Source organism: Diceros bicornis, chromosome 35 (assembly GCF_020826845.1).
Source record: "Diceros bicornis minor isolate mBicDic1 chromosome 35, mDicBic1.mat.cur, whole genome shotgun sequence".
In the NCBI taxonomy this organism is placed as follows: domain Eukaryota; kingdom Metazoa; phylum Chordata; class Mammalia; order Perissodactyla; family Rhinocerotidae; genus Diceros; species Diceros bicornis.
The window spans coordinates 19,483,271-19,504,917 of NC_080774.1; the positions used below are offsets into that span (position 1 = coordinate 19,483,271).

General features: G+C 44.7%; 1 protein-coding gene across 3 annotated transcripts in view; it reads left to right on the forward strand.

Annotated features, from left to right (window-relative positions):
* Window positions 1-21,647, forward strand: part of SGSM1 (small G protein signaling modulator 1) — a 91,422-nt gene that overhangs the window by 65,695 nt on the left and 4,080 nt on the right. For all 3 annotated transcript variants that reach the window (XR_009216852.1, XR_009216853.1, XM_058531660.1), the window contains exons 17-24: window positions 4,626-4,808; window positions 6,078-6,146; window positions 7,503-8,093; window positions 11,222-11,346; window positions 13,339-13,421; window positions 18,030-18,139; window positions 19,447-19,543; window positions 20,641-20,808. Coding sequence is in view for 1 of the 3 variants with exons in the window: in XM_058531660.1 (XP_058387643.1) it covers window positions 4,626-4,808; window positions 6,078-6,146; window positions 7,503-8,093; window positions 11,222-11,346; window positions 13,339-13,421; window positions 18,030-18,139; window positions 19,447-19,543; window positions 20,641-20,808 (1,426 nt within the window). In the remaining 2 variants the exon portion in view is untranslated. The remainder of the gene's footprint in view (window positions 1-4,625; window positions 4,809-6,077; window positions 6,147-7,502; window positions 8,094-11,221; window positions 11,347-13,338; window positions 13,422-18,029; window positions 18,140-19,446; window positions 19,544-20,640; window positions 20,809-21,647) is intronic.

Below are 21,647 nucleotides of genomic sequence, written 5' to 3' on the forward strand. Positions count from 1 at the left end.
TCATACAATATGTCAGCTTTGGGGATGGACTTTTTCCACTCTGCATAAATCTCTGGCAATCCATCCAAGTTGTTGCATGTGTCAATATTTGATTCCTTTTTATGGCTGAGTGGTGCTCCAAGGTATGGGTGCACCACAGTTTGTTTAACTATTCGCCTGTTGTTGGTGGATAGGTAGATTGTTTCCAGGTTTTTGGCTCTTATAAATAAAGCTGCAGTGAACATTCATGTAGAGGTTTTCATGTGAGCATAAGTTCTCATTTCTCTGGGATCAGTGCTCGAGGGTGCAGTTGCTGGGTCATATGGTGGTCGCATGCTTGGTTCTATAAGAAACTGCCAAACGTTTGCGGTGGCTGTACCATTTTATATTCCCACCGGCGATGTAGGAGTGATCCGCTCCTGCATCCTCACCAGAGTTTGATGTTGTCACTGTTTTTTATGTTAACCACTCAGACAGGTGTGTAATTGACTTTCCACTGTGGTTTTAATTTACGTTTCCCAAAGGGCTGGTGATACTGACCGTCTTTTCTCGCGCTTACTTGCCATCTGCGTATCTTCACTGAAATGTGAGCTCACATCTTCTGTCCATTTTCTACCTGCATTGGTTGTTTTTTTCCTGTTGAGTTTGAGAGTTCTTTATAGACTCTAGATGTTCATTCTTTGTTGGATACGTCGTTTGCAAATATTTTCTCCCAGTCTGTTCCTTGTCTTGTCATCTTCTTAATAGGGTCTTCTACAGAACAAATTTTTAAATTTTTTTTTTTGTGAGGAAGATCGGCCCTGAGCTAACGTCTGCCAATCCTCCTCTTTTTTTTTTTTTTTTTTGCTGAGGAAGACTGGCCCTGGGCTAACATCTGTGCCCATCTTCCTCCACTTTATATGGGACGCTGCCACAGCATGGCCCGACGAGCGGTGCATTGGTGCACGCCCGGGATCCCAACTGGCGAACCCCAGGCCGCCACAGCGGAGTGCGCACACCCAACCACTTGCACCACCAAGCCGGCCCCCAAATTTTTAAATTTTTGATGAGGTTCAGTTTATCAATTTTCCCTCGTGGATTATGCTTTTGGTGTCAAGTCTAAGAACTTTTTCGCTAGCCTTAGATCCTGAAGATTTGCTCCAATTTTTTTCTAAAATGTTACCATTTTACATTTTACATTTAAGTCTGCGATCCATCTTGAGTTCACTTTTGTATCTAGTGTGTCATTTAGGTCCAGGTTCATTTTTCTGCCTGTGGACATCTAGTTGCTCCAGGCTATCCTTCCCCCATGGAATTGCTTTTGCTTCTTTGTCACAAATCACTTGGGCATATTAATGTGTCTATTTCTGGGTTCTCTATTCTGTTCCATTGATCAAATACCACACTGTACTAGGTAATCTTCAGCTAGTACCACACTGTCTTGATGACTGTAGTACATATGTAATTTTAAATGTGTTAGTAGTCACGTTTTAAAAAGTAAACAGAGGGGCTGGCCCGGTGGTGTAGTGGTTAAGTTCACGTGCTCTGCTTCAGCGGCCCAAGATTCGCGGGTTTGGAACCCCGCGCGCGCACAGATGCACCACTTGTCAAGCCATGCTGTGGTGGCGTCCCATATAAAGTGGAGGAAGGTGGGCATGGGTGTTAGCCCTGGGCCAATCACCTCAGCAAAAAAAGAGGAGAGTTGATGACAGATGTTAGCTCAGGGCTGATCTTCCTCACACACATAAAAAAGTAAACAGAAACAGAAGCAATTAATATTTTTAGATTTTTTATTTTGCAATAATTATAAGTTCACAAGAAGTTGCAAAACTAATACAGAGATCTTGTGTACCTATCACCCAGCTTCTCCTATGGAAACATCTTATATAACTAAAGTGCATAACCAAAACCAGGACGTTAACACTGCCATGGTACCACTAGCTATACTACAGACTTTACTAGAATTTTGCCAGTATTTGCATCTGCTCGTGTGTGGGTGTATGTTTGTATGTGTGTGTGTGTGTAGTTATATGTCATTTAATCAAGGTAAAATTAATTTTAATAGTATATTTTATTCAACCCAATATATGCAATATATTACCATTTCAGCATATAGTCAATATAAAAAATATTAGTGAGATATTTTACATTCTTTTATTCATACTAAGTTTTCAAAATCCGGTGGTATTTTACACTTCATGTCTATGTACCACCTGTGCTATTATTTACTAAATATTTGTCTTTAAGTTGATTACGTAAAAATGTATATAACTTATTTAAAAAGAGATTTTTTTTTTAATTTTTTTTTTGTGTGTGAGGAAGATTAGCCCTGAGCTAACAGCTGTTGCCAAGCCTCCTCTTTTTGCTGAGGAAGACTGACCCTGGGCTAACATCCGCGCCCATCTTCCTCCACTTTATATGTGAGACGCCTGCCATAGCATGGCTTGATAAGTGGTGTGTAGGTCCATGCCCAGGATCCGAACCTGCGAACCCTGGGCCGCCAAAGCAGTGTGCGTGAACTTAACCACTACACCCTGGGCTGGCCCCTTAAAAAGATATTTTATATCCCTGCCATCACTGGAAAACCAATATGACTTGCCATAATAGAAGGAAACTATAAAAATAAATAGAATACGACAGAGCGATATAATTCAGTTCTGCCTAGATCCTGCAGCCTGCCTGAAGCCTGGTCTCTCTTTGTTAAAAAGGGAGAGTGTATTGTGTATATATAAAGTGTTAAGAAGGGGTTAAACACACAGTAGCACCAGACTGACCCTTCCTCCCTGGTGTAATCAGAAGAGTTGAAAGAGAGTTGAAAGTGCGTCTCACACTGTGGGTCCATAGGATGAGGCCTCGTGCCAGCGAACTGTCTAAAATCATCTTGGTACCAGCATGAGGCCCCTCCATGCCACCCCACGCCTGGTGGGCTCCTGGGTAGATAGTAACTGAGAATTTCGGTGTGCCGGGCCCTGTGCTAGGGACTGGGGACTCAGAGGTGCATTAGGTGAGGTTTAGTGGGGGTTGTGCAAAGTCAGATGGAGGCAAACCCAGGGCTGTAAGAGCACATAGGAGGCAGAAGGCTACCTGAATTCTTTGAAGGGATTGCTTCCCAGGCGGGGAGGGTGAGGAAGGGCTTCCAGGCGGAGGGGACGGCAGGAGCAAAGCCCTAGAGAAGACACTTGCATGCTGCAGTGTGTGTGCATTTGTTGGGGAGGGGCGGGAGGGCATGGTGACGTGGGTGGCTAGAACATCAAGGACTAGGGGTGGGGGGCAGCAGTGAGAGGTGGGGCTGGAGAGGAAGCAAGGAGGAAGGCTGCTGAGTGGTGGATGGATAGGAGGGGCCAGGCTGGGACAAGCAAGCCCCAGGAAGGAGGGTCGTCTGCCTCAGGTGGCAGTGGGAATGGGGAGGTGGGCTGCGATGGGTCTTTGGAGGTCGGTGGGAGGGAGCCCCTCAGGACATGCCCTTGGGCAGGGAGGACTCAGACCCTCTCTCTGGAAGCCCTGAGTAGCTAAAGGATTCCCCGCCCCTCCCAACCCTGGCGGGGCAGGCTCCCTGCCCTTTATCTTCGCCTTCCTGCCCCTCCACATCCTCCGATCAGCTTGTCTGCCCCACTCGTGCCCAGAGGTCTGGCAGATTCAGCACCTCAGTTTCCTGGGCTGTGTCACGGAAACACAGAGAGCTCCCCACCTCTCTACCAACATCCCACAAGGACAAAGCTTGAAATCTGTGGCTCTTCTGTAAAGCCATTGCCATAAGTAAAGGAAGGGGTCAGTTTCATTCATCGTCGTGTCCTCAGCTCTTGGCCCCGTGTTAGGCCTGTGGGGGGCCCTCAGTTAGGTGAGTGATGGATGGACGAATGGAGCATCTTGCTCATCTTGTGCCCCATCTGCCTAGCTTGGTGCCCAGCACATAGTAGGTACTTATTAAATTAAATGAGCAAGTGGATGAATGAATGAATGAGGAAGAAGAAAAGGGAGGTAATAAAGGAAGGAATCAGTCTTCCCACTTCAGTATCCCTATGGTTTAGTACATTGCCTGGCACAGGGTAGAGGCTCAACAAATATTTGAATGAATGCATGCATGAATGAATGAATGAATGAATAAAAGAAGAAGATAGGAAGGAAGGAAAAATTGAAAGAAAGAAGTAGCCTTGGGGGCCGGCCCCGTGGCTTAGCAGTTAAGTGCGCGCGCTCCGCTACTGGCAGCCCGGTTCGGATCCCGGGCGCGCACCGACGCACCGCTTCTCTGGCCATGCTGAGGCCGTGTCCCACATACAGCAACTAGAAGGATGTGCAGCTATGACATACAACTATCTACTGGGGCTTTGGGGAAAAAAAAAAAAGGAGGAGGATTGGCAATAGATGTTAGCTCAGGGCCAGTCTTCCTCAGCAAAAAGAGGAAGATTAGCACGGATATTAGCTCAGGGCTGATCTTTCTCACAAAAAAAAAAAAAGAAGTAGCCTTGCTCACGTTTGTGTGTCCCCAGGGCCTAGCCAGTGCCTGGCACACAGTAGGTGCTCAGTTAATGTCTGTTGGATGTGACTCCATGAATGTTGGGTGAGTGTCCAGGGCTCAGGGTCCCAGGTCACAGCCACCCTCTTCCGGGTTGGGCTGGCCCTCCGCAGGGGTCCCGGCACTTTGGGTGACCTTGCATCTGCCCTGGCAGGTGGACGAGCAGATTCACGCCTGCTACGCACAGACCATGGCCGAGTGGCTGGGCTGCGAGGCGATCGTGCGGCAGAGGGAGAGGGAGTCGCATGCGGCGGCCCTGGCCAAATGCTCGTCGGGGGCCAGCCTGGACAGCCACCTGCACCGCATGATGCACCGGGACTCCACCATCAGCAATGAGGTAATGGGCAGCTCACCCCAGGGGCCAAGGGGGGGCCGGGAAGACCAGGGTCTGCTGGGTGAAGGCTGGGTGTCTGAGGCCTTGGGACAGCATCTCACCCCTAGCTTTTCAGTAGAGCCAGATTTAGGAGTCAGACAGACCTGAGTTCGACCTCCAGCCCCACCGTTTCCTAGCTCTGGGGCCTCAAGCCAGCAACTTTACTTCTGGGCCTCAGTTTCCTCATCTATAAAATGGGAACAATCATTTGTATAGGGGAGATTTGTGTGCACCTCAAACGAGATACTGTGTATTAAGCATTCAGCATCAGACTTTCATTTATGCGACAAATGCTTGCTGAGAACCACGTCCTCAATATGTGGACTATGTGCCGGGTACTGTCAGGAATGTCCCGGAATGTCAGGAATGCTTCAGTGACCAAGTCAGCCATGTCTGTCCTCACAGAGCCTCCGGTTTAGCAGCCCACAGCAGGAGCTCAGAAGAAAGTTAATTCTCATCCCCAGTGATGTATCAGTCAGCAGTTGCCACAATAATACTGCGTAACAAACAACCCCAAAGGTCAATGACTTCCAACAATGAACATTTATGTTACTCATGAGTCTGTGCGTCACCCAGGCAGTTCCGCTCACTCTTGTGCCTGCTGTCAGCGGTGGGTGGACTAAAGGGTTTGTAGGTCTTTGCTGGGCTCTCTCACACGTCTGGGGTGACCCGGCTCCACTCCATGTTTCTCACCATCCAGCAGGCGAGCCTGGGTGTGTTCTCGTAGTGGAAGCAGATCATAAAGAGAGAAAGGGGAAATGCACAAGTGCTTTTTAAACCTCTGCCCTGTTGAGTTTGCTCACATCCCATTGGATGAAACGGGTCACATGGGTAAGCCTAGCATCAGAGTAGGCAGGAACTAGAAGTTACAGGGCAAAAAGAGAAGGGAGAAAAAATCGGACCATAGCGCCACCAGTCACCCGGAGTTGAACTAAAATATTAGCAGGAAGTCTCAAGTACCGAGCAGTTATGGGGGTTCGCTAGTTACATTGGTGGCAGGTGGGGGGCCCGGTGGGTGGTGGCCTCGGAGGAGGCTCCAGGGAGCAGGGAGTGAGTCCCCCCCTTTCATTGTACAGATAGGGAACTGAGGCCCTGAGAGGGGACTTGCCCAGGTCAGGAAGAGAGCTACGACCACACTTGCTGACTCCCACCCCGCAGCCCCTCCTGAGCTGTGCGCAGGGACCCTGAGCAGGGCTGCGGCCTCACCCGCTCCCTCCTGCCCTTTTCTCTCAGTCCTCCCAGAGCTGCAGTTCGGGCCGCCAGAACATCCGCCTGCAGAGCGACTCCAGCAGCGGCACACAGGTGACCCTCCGGAGGCCCCACCCCTCCCCACCCATCCCCCCACCTCTACCCTGGAGTAAAGAGATCGCAAGTCCATCCTCTGCTGGTCACTGGTGGTTTATTTGTTTTAGCTCTTTATACTAGCATCAAAAATGGAGTTTTTAGTTACACAAGTAATATATGAATCTATTCCCCCTGTAAAAATATTAAAATATTGCTGAGAAAGCTAAATTTGGCTTTTACCATCCCTAAACCCCACTTGCCCTCCCCAGAAATAACTGCTATCATCAGATTGCTGTCTATCCTTCCAGACCCTTCTGTATGCCTTTACATTCAGTGAAATATGTGGAGAGTATGTAGAAGATACATTGCAATGTTCGATAGTCTTTTTAAATTCTTTAAATAAATGCCATCATATGTATTGTTCAACAACTTGCCATTTCATTCAGTGAAAAGAAATGTTAACTCAGTCTTGAAGAAACTCAGTATTAAAGAACAAAGCAAAGTGCAAAAAATGTGCATACTATGTCACTTTTTGTGTAAAAAGAGAAAATACTAATATGTGCATATATTTGCCTCTATTTTCAAAAACAGTGGAAGGATAGACCAGAAACTAATTGAAATAGTTACCTACGGGGAGGAGACGGGCAGGGAAAGAAGCTACATTTCCCTGAATATACTTTGTTTTTAGTTTTGACTTAGGTAAATTTTTTTACATAATTTAAAGTCATTTAATCAAAAAGAAATTTAAATAAAAACCAGAAACACCTGAAACTAACAGTAAATTAGGTCGGTGATGTAACCATACAGAAGAAATATTTCAAGTGACCTTGGAATATGGTCTTATACGTTCTGTCCTTGACGGAATACGGCCTAAAGACACAGAGGACCACAAATAAATCTTTGAGATGTGTCCTGGAGGCTTTTCTATAATATTTCCTATACATCTAACTACTTTTGAAAATTGATCCATAAGAGTCAACCACATGGATGCTTTTCTTAGCCTCTTCCTTATGTTGTTAACTAATTTTTTCCTTTAAAAGAATTACGTGCTCATAATTTTGTGTGATGAAAGATATTCTTCCCCCACTTCAATTCCCTAGTATCCCTTCCTCAGAGCCAACTGCAGTGCTTCTTAGGGTCTTTCTGGATTATTCTATGCCTTTCCATGCATATAAGTCACTTTTTTATTTTTCACAAATGGGAACATATATTTTACCTTGTCTGCCTCACTCTTTTTACTGACTATATAGTATTCCACTGCATGCATGTTCCGTATTTGAACCAATCCCTTGCTGATGGATATTTAGGTTACTGCTGGAGACAGTGCCACAGTGGACATCCTAGTCCATCTGTCTTTGTGCACTTTGTCTTCAGGTGTTTGAGTCTGTGGACGAGGTGGAGCAGGTGGAGGCAGAAGGCAGGTTGGAGGAGAAACAGCCCAAGATCCCCAATGGGAACCTGGTGAATGGCACCTGTTCCCCCGACTCCGGCCATCCTTCCTCCCACAACTTCTCCTCAGGCCTCTCAGAGCACTCAGAGCCCAGCCTGAGCACGGAAGACAGTGTCATGGATGCCCAGCGAAGCGCCCCCCTAATGGTTCGACCGAGGGACAGCAGCGTGGATGACGGGCAGAGCAGCGAGGCCACCACTTCCCGGGACGAGGCCCACCGTGAGGAGCTGGCCGTGCAGGACAGCCTGGAGAGCGACCTGCTCGCCAACGAGAGCATGGACGAGTTCATGTCCGTCACTGGCAGCATGGACGTGGCCCTGCCTGAAAAGGAGGGCGCCGCCATGGAGGGCTGGGCGGGCAGCGAGGTGGAGAAGCGTAGCCAGGTGGATGGTGAAGACGACCTCTCAGAGGAGCCTGAGATGGAGAGCCTCTTCCCTGCCCTGGCTTCTCTGGCCGTGACCACTTCTGCCAACAATGAAGCGTCCCCCGTGTCTTCCAGCGGCGTCACTTACTCCGTGAGTCACAGGACTCTCCTCCACTCAGTTTTCTGTAGCGGCGGGAGGGTGGGGGTGTCCCATAAACCTCAGTTACCCAGAATGACCTCTGGTTCACGGCGTTTTCTCCATCATGGGGAATACACCATAGAAACCCATTTGGGAGAGAAGATAATATGATACTTAAAGAACACAGGCTTTGCAGTCAAACAGTCCTGGGTTCAAATCCCAGCTTAAGCATGTCACTGTGTTTCCAAGCCTCAGTTTCCACCCATCTAGTACCTTCCTTCCTGCGTTGTTTTCAGAATTAGTGAGTCAGGTCGTCTGTGCCTGGCACAGAGTGAGCACTTGATCACTGGAGCCTTGATGAAGAGCATCTTGCTTTACGCTTGGGTCTAGTATCTTTTAAGTATTCGAATTTACTTTCTTGCCAAAAAATTCAAGCCAAAGGGTGTCAGCTAAAAGGGACGTTTTCTGAGCCAGGTGTCGTGTGTCCATTTTCTTTTCAAGAACTTGCTATTACTGTTGAAGATAAACATGCCCACAGTTTAACGAGTCAAACACTCAGACAAGGCTGGATACGAAAACCAGAAGGTGTCTGCCCCACCTACTCCCATTTAGCCTCCCAGAGGCAACAGCAGTTACCCAAATTATCTGGTGTTGACCCCATGTCTGTAAATAACATACTCGTATTGCTATTTCTTGATCTTTTTTCGGTTTTCTTCAGTTTTAGACATTATCTATTGACTCCCCACTATGAGAGACGAGGGTTTAGTCTTCTTCCTTCCCCCACCCCCATGCCCTCACCACACGAGTGAAACCTTCCCAATCTCCATCCATCCTACATAGTTATAATAATTTTAGTTAAATGACTATTCGGTGTTTACATTAGTATAATGATATAATGTATACACCGTGGAGTAAGCTGTATTTATTTTTTCTTTCCTGCAAAGCAATTGTTTTCCTATATGTGTTTGCATTTTCTTGTCTGTTTTCTTTTTCTTAGTTTGCTATAATTATATCATGAATTCACCCCTTGCAAACTCTTGGCCAGTTTTCTAAGTCTCTTGTGAAACACGCAGACACCTCGGGTTTTCTACTCATTTTGTGTGTCTAAAGAATTCCCTCCAGGAGCCTCTGGCCTTCCCCAGCCCATGTAACCTGATGGAAAGCTGTTGTAGGTCATTCTCCATCATCATCTTGAGGTTACTTTTGCTTTTCTCCTGTTTCCTATATCTCACGTCTCTCTGTTTCTTAGTTTATACCCTTGTTTACATGGAGCACATACCTCAGTAGCCTTCACACTTTTTGTTTGTCATTCGTTCTTACGTCTCAGGCTCTTTTCTGAGATAACTGTCTTTCTGTGTGGACTACGTTCCTTAGAATTCTCTTTAGCAAGGTCTCTCTTATTTTGTGTCTGTCTTGAGAGGCCTCCATTTTGCCTTCATTCTTGAAAGATATTTTCACTGAATATGCAATTCTAGATTAGTTATTTTCTCTCGGTACTCTGAATAGGATTCCATTATCCTCTGAATTTCATTGCTGCTGTCAAGAAGTCAGGCATCTATCTAATTGTCGTCCCTTTAAAGACATCTGCTTTTCTGTTTGGCTACTTTTAAGATTCTCTTTTTGGTATTGTATGTCATTATGTGTCTAGGTGGGGATTTCTTTTTCTATTTTCAGACTAGTGGTTTGTTGGGCTTTATGCGTCTGCAAACTGGTGTATTTAGTAAGTTCTGAAAAATTCCCATGTATTCTTTATTCAGCTGTTGCTACTTCCGAATTTTTTCTCTCCTGTAGCTCTGGTTAAATGTTTGTTAGATCTTCTCACGCTATCCTCCACGTATATTGCTTCTCTTTCATTTTGTCATCTCTTCGTCCCTCTGTGCTAGATTCTGGGTAGTTTCTTTAGGTCTCTTTTCAATTCACTAATTCTCTCTTTGGTAGTGTCTAATTTCCTGTCACAGGTATCTAGTATTCAATGTGTTTTTTAAAGTTTTATTTGGCTTTTCCTCAAATATGCTATAAAATGGTTGCTTGATTGTTTTATAGTCTCTTGCTCTCTATTTTTAATCTCTTTTTTTATTCCTTTAAAATGTTAAACATAACATTTTATATTCCATTCCTGATCATTCTAATACCTGAAGCCCTTGTGGATCTGATTCTGCTCTCTGGTGTTTATCCACGTCTTTCTCTGAGTGTTTTGTGATTTTTTAACTTGAGCTCATATATCTTGGAACTTTGTTGCATTATTTGAGGCCCAGGTGGAAGGCAGATTCCTCAAGAGAGAGTTTTCTTCTGCTTCTTCCTAGTAACCAAGGGCATAACCAACCTGAGATCACTTTAAAATAAATTCTCTGCTCCTTCAGACTGCCTAGGTGGTAAGAAGTTTGGTTACCAACCTACGTAAGTTATAAACCTGATTTGAGGCTGTTAGTTATCCAGGGAGATACCTTTTACACTTAATTTGGCACATGTATTCAAGACGGGCAATTGCTCTTGAGACCCCAGGATGTGAGTCTGTTTTTCCAGGTTTCCCTTGCTGGGGTGTGGCTCTTTGGGGCTCTGCCTTAATGTGGGAAAGTCCTCTTAGACTCCTCACTTGGGAGGGGCACCACGACCATGAAATCCCTACTTGGCAGCCTCCCTCAAGGCGAAAGCCAGCTTTGGTGTTTTCTTGCCTTTCTGGGTCAAGTTTTGTCCTTTAAATGTTCCTTATTTTCTTGCCCCATCGTAGAACCATTTCATCAGGACTGTTGAGTCAAGGCGCCCTGTCCAGCCTGTCGCCAGAACTGGACTTCTGTTCAATTCTTCCATTCTTCTCGTCCAGTTTCCAGCAGAGAAGGATGCCCTTCCAGCCGCAGTTTTAACTCTCTCTTACTTTCTTCACCTGTAAAATGGGGATAATAATTCTGTGCACCTCATAGGATTGTTTTGTTGTATAAAGGAAAAACATAAAAAGAATTTTCATCCTGCAAAGTGAAAGAGGTTTTCTCAGAACACCACGATGACGGCAACATTAAACACCCGACTGGTTCGGGTAGAGGCCGCTCTTTTCAGTGAGGACAGGAGGGGGTGAGGAGGAGGAGAGAGCATTTCTGGAGGCGTTGGGGTGTAACGGTGCTTTCCTCCCCTCCCGGGGCCCGCAGCCGGAGCTGCTGGACCTGTACACGGTGAACCTGCACCGCATCGAGAAGGACGTGCAGAGATGCGACCGCAACTACTGGTACTTCACGCCCGCCAACCTGGAGAAGCTGCGCAACGTCATGTGCAGGTGGCCGGGGGCGGGGCCCTGGGGCTGGAGGGGATGGGCAGAGGCGGCAGAGCTGGGGGCTGCAGGGGGCCAGCTGGGACTGCAGCCTCTGCAGCTGGCACCATGCCCACCGCGAATCTTCCTCCAGCCCACGCTGGCGAGAATAGAGCAATCATAGTAATGGTCATGGTAGAGAATGTTTATTAAGCACTGACTGCACACCAGGCACTATCCCGAGCCCTTTTCTAACATCATTCCACTTCGTCCTCGCAACACCCCTATGAAGCAAGTATCACCCCCTTTCACAGGTGAGGAAATGGAGGCTCGGGGGGTTCCACGCCTTGCTCAGAGTCCCCCAGCTGGGCAGCGGCCAAGGGGGAACTCATACCCACATCTCTCGGGCTCTAGAATCTGTGCTTTATTTCTTTAAGCCAAGATCTGGTTCTACGTATTACTTTTCATTAAATGCTAAATATTTTATTTCTTAAAATATGATACTAACCCATGCTTCTTAAAAACCTGAATCAACCAAGGAAATCAGAGGTTTATAAAGTATAAAGAGAAGCTTCTTCCATATCCACTCATCAATGCCACTCACCCAGAAGAAGAGACTCCTGCTAACAATTTAATGAATATCTTCCCAAGCCATCTGTATATATATGATATATATATATAAAACAACATAATAGATAGTATATTATATAATATATATTGCATAATATAATATGAATGCACGTTTTAATATTTTTTTTAATTTTTACCTATGTGGGATGACACTATAAACTGTTTTTCTACAAGCAGCTTTTTGCACTCAGCAATACATCCTGGGCATCCTTCCAGGCTACTCTAACTCGGGGGTTCACAAACTACGACTACGGCCCACGGGCCAATTCCAGCCCACTGCCTGTTTTTGTAAATAAAGTTTTATTAGCACTCAGCCATGTCCATTTGTTTGCACATCATCTCCGATTGGTGCAGCAGAGTTGAGTACTTGAGACAGAGAACATAGAGCCTACAAAGCTGAAAATAATTATCTGGACCTCCCAGAAAAGGTTTGCCAACCCCCAGTCTACCTCATTCTTCTTAGTAAACACCATCTCTTAACTATTCTGTCTTACAGTCTCCCAGGCAATCTCTGCCTCTCAAAATTTAGTCTAGGAGATACAAATACAATTAACTTTAATATAGTATGTTACACTAAAATGAAAAAATGCTGAGGCAGAAGGAAAGATAGACTGACTTTTGCCTGGTTATGGCATCAGGAGAAATCATGGAAGGCCTCACAGAGGTGGTGACCTTCAAGTTGGACTTTGGCAAAATTAGGAGAAAGTGAAGAAACCATTTGGCATACAGGTTAGGAGCACATACCCTGGGGTTAGGCTGCCTGGTTTCAAATCCTGCCCCTGCCATTTATTATTAGGTATATGACTTGATGCATGTCACTTATCTCTCTGTGCCTCAGTCTCTTCATCTGTGAAATGGGATAATAATATTTTGAGAATTAAATGATGCAATACTTGTAGAGTAGGCTAAGCATAGAGTAAATGCTCAGTAAATAATAGCTATTATTATTAAGGGGCAGATGGGAATTCCAGACAGAGGGAACTGCTAGGGCAAAAACACAGGGACATGAATGTTGCTTTATTTGTACAAAGGTAAACACCTCAGTGTGGCCGGAGAGGAAGAAGTACTGGGAAGTGATGGGTAAAGCTGTGAAGATGGATTGAGAGGAGAGTATGGATGCCGTGTACCCCCGGTTAAGGAGTTTGAACATTGTCCTGTCACACAGTGGGGAGCCTGTGAAGGTGTTTGAACATGCAGCGGCCTCCTTGAGCTGGACTTTAGGAAGGCCATCCTGGTGGCTGAGCGTAGGATGATGGAAGAGTGAGACTGGGGATGGCGATGCAGGCAGGAGGTTGAGGGAGTGAGTGAACCAGGGTGGAGGGAAAGGAGAAGTGGGTGGGAGAGGCAGGTCGTGGGTGCCATCACTGGACCCCTTGTGTCTCCTCTTAGCTACATCTGGCAGCACATTGAGATCGGCTATGTCCAGGGCATGTGTGACCTCCTGGCTCCACTGCTGGTCATTCTGGATGATGGTGAGTGTGTCCTCCTCCCACCAGGGCTGGGGGTGCAGTTTCCTTCCTACTGCAGAGGAGGGGGGATCAACCTTACTTTGTGATTCCTCAGAATGGGTCCGTGCAGGTGCTCAGAAGACCTGTCTGATGAACACATCAAGGTCTTGGTGAAATAGAAAGTCCTCATGTTCCATGTTGGCCAGCACTTATTTCCAGGTGCCCAGGACCCAGCCAGGTCTTTGCTGGCCACTGATTATACAAACATGAATGAGAACAAAAATAAACTCAGATCCTGAGGGCTTCACTGGTGAATTCTACCAAACACATGAAGGAGAATTAATACCAATTCTTCACAAACTCTTCCAAAAATAGAACAGGAGGGAACACATCCCAACTCATTCTGTGAGGCCAGTCATTATATGAGGACCCATTGGTACCCTGATACCAATACTAGACAAAGACATCACAAGAAAAGAGAACTATAGACCAATATCCTTTATGAATATAAAGGGAAAACTCCTCAACAAAATACTAGCAAACTGAATCCAGCAAGATGTAAAAAGGATTATATGCCCTGACCAAATAGGATTTATCCCAGGAATGCAAGGCTGGTTCAATGTATGAAAATCAGTGAGTGTAATTAACCACATTAATAGAATAAAGGATAGAAACCACATGATCATCTCAATTGACAAGGAAATGGCATGTCACAAAATTCAACACCCTTTCATGATAAAAACACTCAACAAACTAGGACTAGAAGTAAACTTCCTCCACATGATAAAAGGCATCTATGAAAAACCTACAGCTAGTTCATACTCAATGGTGAAAGACTGAATGCTTTCCCCCTAAGCCCAGGAATAAGACAAGGATGTCCACCTTTGTCACAGAAGGTTCTAGCCAGGGCACTTAAGGAAGAAAAAGAAAGAAAAGACATCCAGATTGGAAAGGAAGTAAAACCATCTCTATTTGCAGATGACATGATCTTGCCAATAGAAAATCCTAAGGAATCAAAAAAACATATTAGAGAGCCGGCCACGTGGCTTAGCGGTTAAGTGTGAGCGCTCCGCTACTGGCGGCCCAGGTTCGGATCCCGGGCGCTCACCGACGCACCACTTCTCCGGCCGTGCTGAGGCCACGTCCCACATACAGCAACTAGAAGGATGTGCAACTATGACATACAACTATCTACTGGGGTTTTGGGGGACTAAAAGGAGGAGGATTGGCAATAGATGTTAGCTCAGAGCCGGTCTTCCTCAGCAAAAAGAGGAGGATTGGCACGGATGTCAGCTCAGGGCTGATCTTCCTCACACACACACACACAAAAAAAATATATATATATATACATTAGAACTAATAAACAAGTTCAGCAAGGTTTTGGGATACAAGGTCTATGTACAAGTCGTTGTATTTCTATACAACTTCAATGAACAACCCAAAAATGAAATTAGGAGAGCAATTCCATTGACAGTAGCATCTAAAAGAAGAAAATACTTATGAATAAATTTAACTCAAGAAGTGCAAGATTTTTACTCTAAAAACTACAAAACATGATGGAAAGAAATTAAAGATCTAAATAAATGGAAAGATCTCATGTTCTTGGGTCAGAGGACCTAGTATTGTTAAGATGGCAATACTCTCCAAATTGCCCTAGATTCCATGCAATACCTATCAAAATCTCAGCTGCCTTTTTTTTTTTTTTTTGCAAAAATTGACAAGCTGACCCTAAAATTTATATGGAAATTCAAGGGACCAAGAAAAGCCAAATCAATTTTGAAAAAGCAAAAAAGTTAAAGGACACACTCTTCCCCATTTCAAAACCTACTACAGAGTTACAGGAATCAAGACATGTGGTACTTCCATAAGGATAGACATGTAGATCAATGGAACAGAATTGAGAGTCCAGAAATAAGCCCTTACATTTATGGTCAGTTGACTTTGACAATATGCCAAGACATTTCAACTCTCAGGAAAGAATAGTCTTTTCAACATATGATACTGAAACAACCAGATAACCACATATACAAGATCAAAGTTGGGCTCCTACTTCACACTATATACAAAAATACTAACTCAAAATGGACCATAGACCTAAATGTAAGAGCTAAAACTATAAAATTATTAGAAAAGAAATGTAGGCATAAATCTTTGTGACCTTGGACTAGACAATGGTTTCTTAGATGTGACATCAAAAGCATAAAGTGACAAAATTAAAAATAGATAAATCAGGCTTCATCAAAATTAAAAACTTTTGTGCTTCAAAAGACACCATAAGGAAAATAAAGAGAACCCAAAGAATGGAAGAAGATATTTGCAAATCACATATATAATAGGGGACTTGTATCCACAATATATAAAGAACTCTCACAATTCAACAATAAAAAGATAAAGGATCTAATTAAAAATGGGCAAAAGGTTTGAATAGACACTTCTCAATCAAATAGAAGATATACAAGTGGCCAATAAGCACAATAAAAGATGCTCAACATCTTTAGTCATTAGGGAAATGCAAATCAAAACCACAGTGAGATAGCATTGCATATCCACTAAGATGGCTAGAATCAAAACAACAGAAACTAACAAATGTTAGTGAGGATATGGAGAAATCAGAGCCCTCATACGTTGCTAGTGGGATTGTAAAATGGTTCAGCCACTTTGGAAAACAGTTTGGTAGTTCCTCATAATGTTAAACACGGAGTTACCATATGACACTAACCCTAACCCTAACCCTAACCCTAACCCTAACCCTAACCCTAACCCTAACCCTAACCCTAACCCTAACCCTAACCGCAGTTCCATTCGTAGGTATATTCCCAAGAGAAATGAAAACGTGTTCCTACAAATGCTTGTACATGAATGTTCATAAGAGTATTATTCATAATAGCCAAAAAGTAGAAACAACCCAAATGTCCATCAGTGGATGAATGTATAAAAAATGTGGTAGATCCATATAATGGAATATTATTTTGCAAAAAAAAAAAAATGATCTGATACAGCTACAGTGTGGATGAACTTTGAAAACACTATGCTAAGTGAAAGAAGCCAGGCACAAAAGACCATGCATTGTGTGATTCCATTTATATGAAATGTCCAGAACAGGCAACTCTGCAGAGACGGAAAGTAGACTAGTGGTTGACCGGGACTGGGGTGAGGGAAATGGGTAATACTGCTGATGTATACGGGGGTTTCTTTTGGGGGTGATGAGAATGTTCTGAAATAAAATAGTGATGATTTTTGCACAACTGTGAATACACTAAAATCACTGAGTTGTACATTTAAAGGGATGAATTTTATTGTACGTGAATCTCAATAAGGCTGTTAAAAATGAGGAGCATAACTCCCTACTCTTTAGACCTGGCTGTGCATAATGACTTCCTTCCCGTAAGTTCAGGACAGAAGCACGTGGAGGATGAGAGAACGTATACAGAGGAGAAACCTCACGAACCCTGGCTCGGCCCCGTGACCAAGGTCAACATCAACAACCATAAATCCCGTTGGTAGTATCTACCCTTGATCTGATGTGATTAGAATGGCACGTTACCTATGTGATCTTTCTCCCAATAACCCATAATCCCAATCTTACCATGAGGAAAACATCAGATGAATTCCAGTAGAGAGGCTTCCTATAGAATGCCTGACAAGTACTCTTCAAAACTGTTAAGGTCATCAAAAACAAGGAAAGTAGGGGAAACTGTATGACATATATGGAAAGAAACATGACACATATGTGTATTGTGTTATCCTGGATCGGTTCTTGGAACGGAAAAGAGACATTAGGTGAAAACTATGGACCTTAGTTAATAATGTATCATCCGTGGGTCATTAATTGTAACACCTGTACCATACTAATGTAAGAAGTTAGTAATAGGGGAAACTGGGTGTGGGGTATGTGGAAACTCTCTCTACTCTCTTCTCAATTTTTCTGTAAATCTAAATTGTTCTAAAAAACAAAATCTAAAAAAAAAAAAAAAAAAGAGAGAGAGAATGAGACCCTACTGTGGCTTGGAAACCTTCCAGTCTTGTGTAGCGTTCCCCAAAGTTACCAGATGTTAAGAGAAGAAAAGGTACCATTTTCAAATAAAGTTTTTTAAACACTGGGTTAAACAATATGAAGCAGGACCTCATATTACAGGACTTCTCAGAGCCTTTACTTTCTTAATATATGTAGTAACTCACTAAACAGCATTTCCCAATGTTATTTGACCCTTTCTTTGCATAATGCCTATAAGCACCCTTCCAGTATTGACAATTGCTGTTTGAATACAGTGGTTCCCAGATTTGAGAATTTCATGACCCACTAGAATTTCAAAAAAGAAAAAAAAAGTTTGTGACCAAGAAAACATTGTCAACTTGTTATTATAGCAAATAGAGGTCTTTGAGAAAGAGCATCTGCTGTCACCATCATTTTCTATAAGCAAGGATATTTGAACACCTCTAAGGTGGGAAGTATGTAATTAATTTGATTGGAGTCCATCCCTCAAAGTGGAATGCCCTGGCACTTCATTGTCCTTATGTTTCTCATTTGGCTGTGGACTTGGTGAACCAGCTCCGGGCCTTAGCCCATCACCCTGGGAGCGGGCTCCTTGGGCAGTGGCAGAGTTGACTGCTTCTCCCATGCTCTTTCCCCAGAGGCCCTTGCCTTCAGCTGCTTCACGGAGCTCATGAAGAGGATGAACCAGAACTTCCCCCACGGAGGCGCCATGGACACGCACTTTGCCAACATGAGGTCACTCATCCAGGTATGACCCAGTCCTACTCAAAATATAACTTATTCCAGCTCAGCCTAGTGGACGTCAAGTCAACTTCGTATCCAAACCTAGTTTAACTCAACTCAGTAACTCAGTCCTGCTTGACTCCATTCAACCCAACTCAGCCCAGCTGAATTCAACTCAAAAATCAATTCAACTCACCCTCTGAATTGAAGTAAAAAAAACTCAATTCATCTCAAACTTAACAACTCAAATCAACTCGACTAGATTCATTCTCACTCAGCATTTACTCAGTCCAGGCACTGTGACTACAACAAGGAACACGACATGGCCCTCACCCTTAAAAGGATGTTGGATTGTATTGGTCCTTTTCCTCAAGGTAATGTTTGCATATATTTCACACACACACACTTTTATTGAGATATAATTCACATACTGTAAAATTCACCCTTTTTAAATGTACAATTCAGTGGTTTTTAGCATATTCAGAGTTGTGAGACCATCATCACTATCTAATTTCGGAACGTTTTTGTCACCCCAAAAAGAAACCCCATACCCATTCACGTCACTCCCTCTCCCCAGCCCTCAACAACTACTAATCTACCTTCTGTCTCTATAGATTTACCTGGACATTTCATATAAATGGAATCATACCATGTTTGTCCTTTTGTGTCTAACTTCTTTCACTCAGCTTATTGTTTTCAAGGTTCATCCATGTTGTAGGATGTATCAGTACATAATTTCTTTTTGTTGCCAAATAATTTTCCATTGCATGGATATACCACATTTTGTTTATCCATTCATCTGTTGATGGACCTTTGGGTTCTTTCCACTTTTGGGCTACTATAGATAATGCTGCTGTGCACATTTATGTACTAGTTTTGATGTGGACATGTTCTCATTTCTCTTTAGGGATATAGTAGGAGTGTAATTGCACCTGCACAATTTTACATCCCCACCAGCAACACATGAGGATTCCGGTTTCTTTACATCCTCGCCAACACTGTGTTGTCTGTCATTTTCGTTATAGCCATCCTAGGGGGTGGGAAGTGGTCTCTCGTTGTGGTTTTGATTTGCACTTCCCTAATGATTAGTGATGTTGAGCATCTCTCCTGTGCCTGTTGGCCATTTGCATATCTTCTTTGGGGAAACGACTGAGTTGGGTTGAGCTAGGCTGATTTCCACTTCAAATCCCTCGCCCGTTTTTTGACTCCACCTGCTTGTTAAGGGCTATGCGTATGGTGTCTGGTGTGGTGATGTACCCTCATGTATTCAGCTGTCCCCTCTGGTCGGGCCCTTCCCAGGAAGCTGATGCCTACCTTTCCTCCCCCTGACAGATCCTGGACTCGGAGCTCTTTGAGCTGATGCATCAGAACGGGGACTACACTCACTTCTACTTCTGCTACCGCTGGTTCCTGCTGGATTTCAAGCGAGGTACAGACTTCAAACTGGGGCCTTGTTCCCAGCCTCTTTGCAGCTGAACCTCAGGGGAAAAGAAACCATGGAGGTGAGGCTGGGGGGTGTTGGAGCAAAGCCAGCAGAAGAGAGTAGCACCCGTTTATTGAGTTCTAACTATCAGTTCACCTACCTTACCTTGCAACGACACTATGCAGTAGGTATTGTTACAGTCCCCATTCTACAGATGAGGAAACTAAGGCTGAGAAGAATTAAATTCAGAGCTAGGGATAGTAGAGCCAGGATCTGAGCCCCCCTCTGTCTCCCTCCCAAGCCCAGTTCCCTTCCATTCTATTAGGCTGCTTATCAGAGCAAGAACTCGGAAGCCCGTGGAGCATGTTTCACAGTCACTTAGAAATGACGTATAACACACTACATTGCTATTGTGCAAATTTGGGGTGATGCTAATAATAATATCTAACACGTGTGGAGGTGTTTATTAAGTGCCAGGCACTGTGCTGGGCTGTGTCTATGTGTTGTCTCTTTAGTCCTTTACTTCTGTCGGCATTACCCCACTTACAGACGAGGAAAGGGAGAGACTTATGGAGGGGAAGTAGCTAGCCCAGGGTCGCCTTGCTAATAAGTGATGGAGCTGGATTCAGACTGGGTTTATTGGACATAAGGAGCCTTGCTCTTAACCATAGCTCCGTTCTATCTCTTTCCTAGACCCAGAGGTGGCAGCCAGCTCTGTCTGTGTGCAGAGGGAAGGGGAGATACCCCCCTGGGTGCTAAAGGAGCTGGAGGGTGCAGGGAGGGAGGGGAACCCTGGTTAAGAGGCAGGGCAGGGGCAGACCAGTGTAAACCAAGCCTGTACGTGTTCACTTCCTCCACTTTTCGAGAATGCCAGAGCTGGAAACTGAGAACCCACCTGGTTTGCATAGCCTGTTCTACAGATGGGGAAAACTGAGGCTTCTGATGGTGAGGTGACAGAGTCCAGGTCTCTTGCCTCCTGGCCTGAGCTCTGTTCGCCACACCAGGACACGAGCTCAGAGCACAGCTGGCCTGGGATTTTCCCGGAGCGCCGTGAGCTCTGTGGCTGACCCTCCACATCCGTGTGTGTGTTGGTGTCTCGGCAGAACTCATCTATGATGATGTCTTCTCCGTCTGGGAGACCATCTGGGCAGCCAAGCACGTCTCGTCCGCCCACTACGTCCTGTTCATCGCGCTGGCTCTGGTGGAGGTCTACCGTGACATCATCCTGGAGAACAACATGGATTTCACAGACATCATCAAATTCTTTAATGGTACCCACATCACCAGGGTCTCGTCTGAGGGGTGCAGGCTTCTGGAAGGGTCCTTCCTGGGGCCCAGGGGTGGGTGGAGACTGACTGAGATTGATGCACAGTGAAGGGGTGCAGGGGGGTTCTGCCCGCTTCTTGCGGCTATTTCCAGATGGATGAGTTGACATCTTGTAATGCTGAGGATGCGTTTTTCTCAGGGATCTGGCAGAAGGAGCATGGGTGTTGAAATCAAGGTCGAGGTCAGACCCTAGCTCTGCCGCTAACCAGCTGTGCCCACGGACAAGTCACTTCCCCTCTCTCTAAACGTCCACTTCCTCATCTGTGAAACGGGGTGACAGTGTCTACTTCTGAGGGTTGACATGCGCGGGAAAAGCAGACACAGGAAGGCAGTTGACGTGCCATGAAAAAGGCACAGCTTTTGAAATCAGACAGATGTGGATTCTGACCCCAGCTCTGGCACTCGAGAGCTGACTTCTTGTGACTTTAAGTCACTTCAAGTGACTTCATGTCTCTGGGCTTCAGATTCCTTAGGGATAAAATGGTGCTAACACCAGCACCCTCACAGAGCTGTCAGGAGGATTAAATGAGCCAACGTGACTCAGCCCATCACGTGACACCTGGCCCATATGAGGGATCCCACAGCTGGAAACTATTGCTACTATTATTACTATTTAAAGAATGTTAAAAACTAAAGAAGGTTTTTAGAAAAAGCAAAAGAAGAAAAAGCCACCTGTGACCTCACCCTGGAAAAAAAATTTAATTCAATTTAAAAATCTTTAAATTAAAAAAATTTTTTCCATCCAATCTTTTCCACATTTGTGTATATTTTTATCTTGTTACCA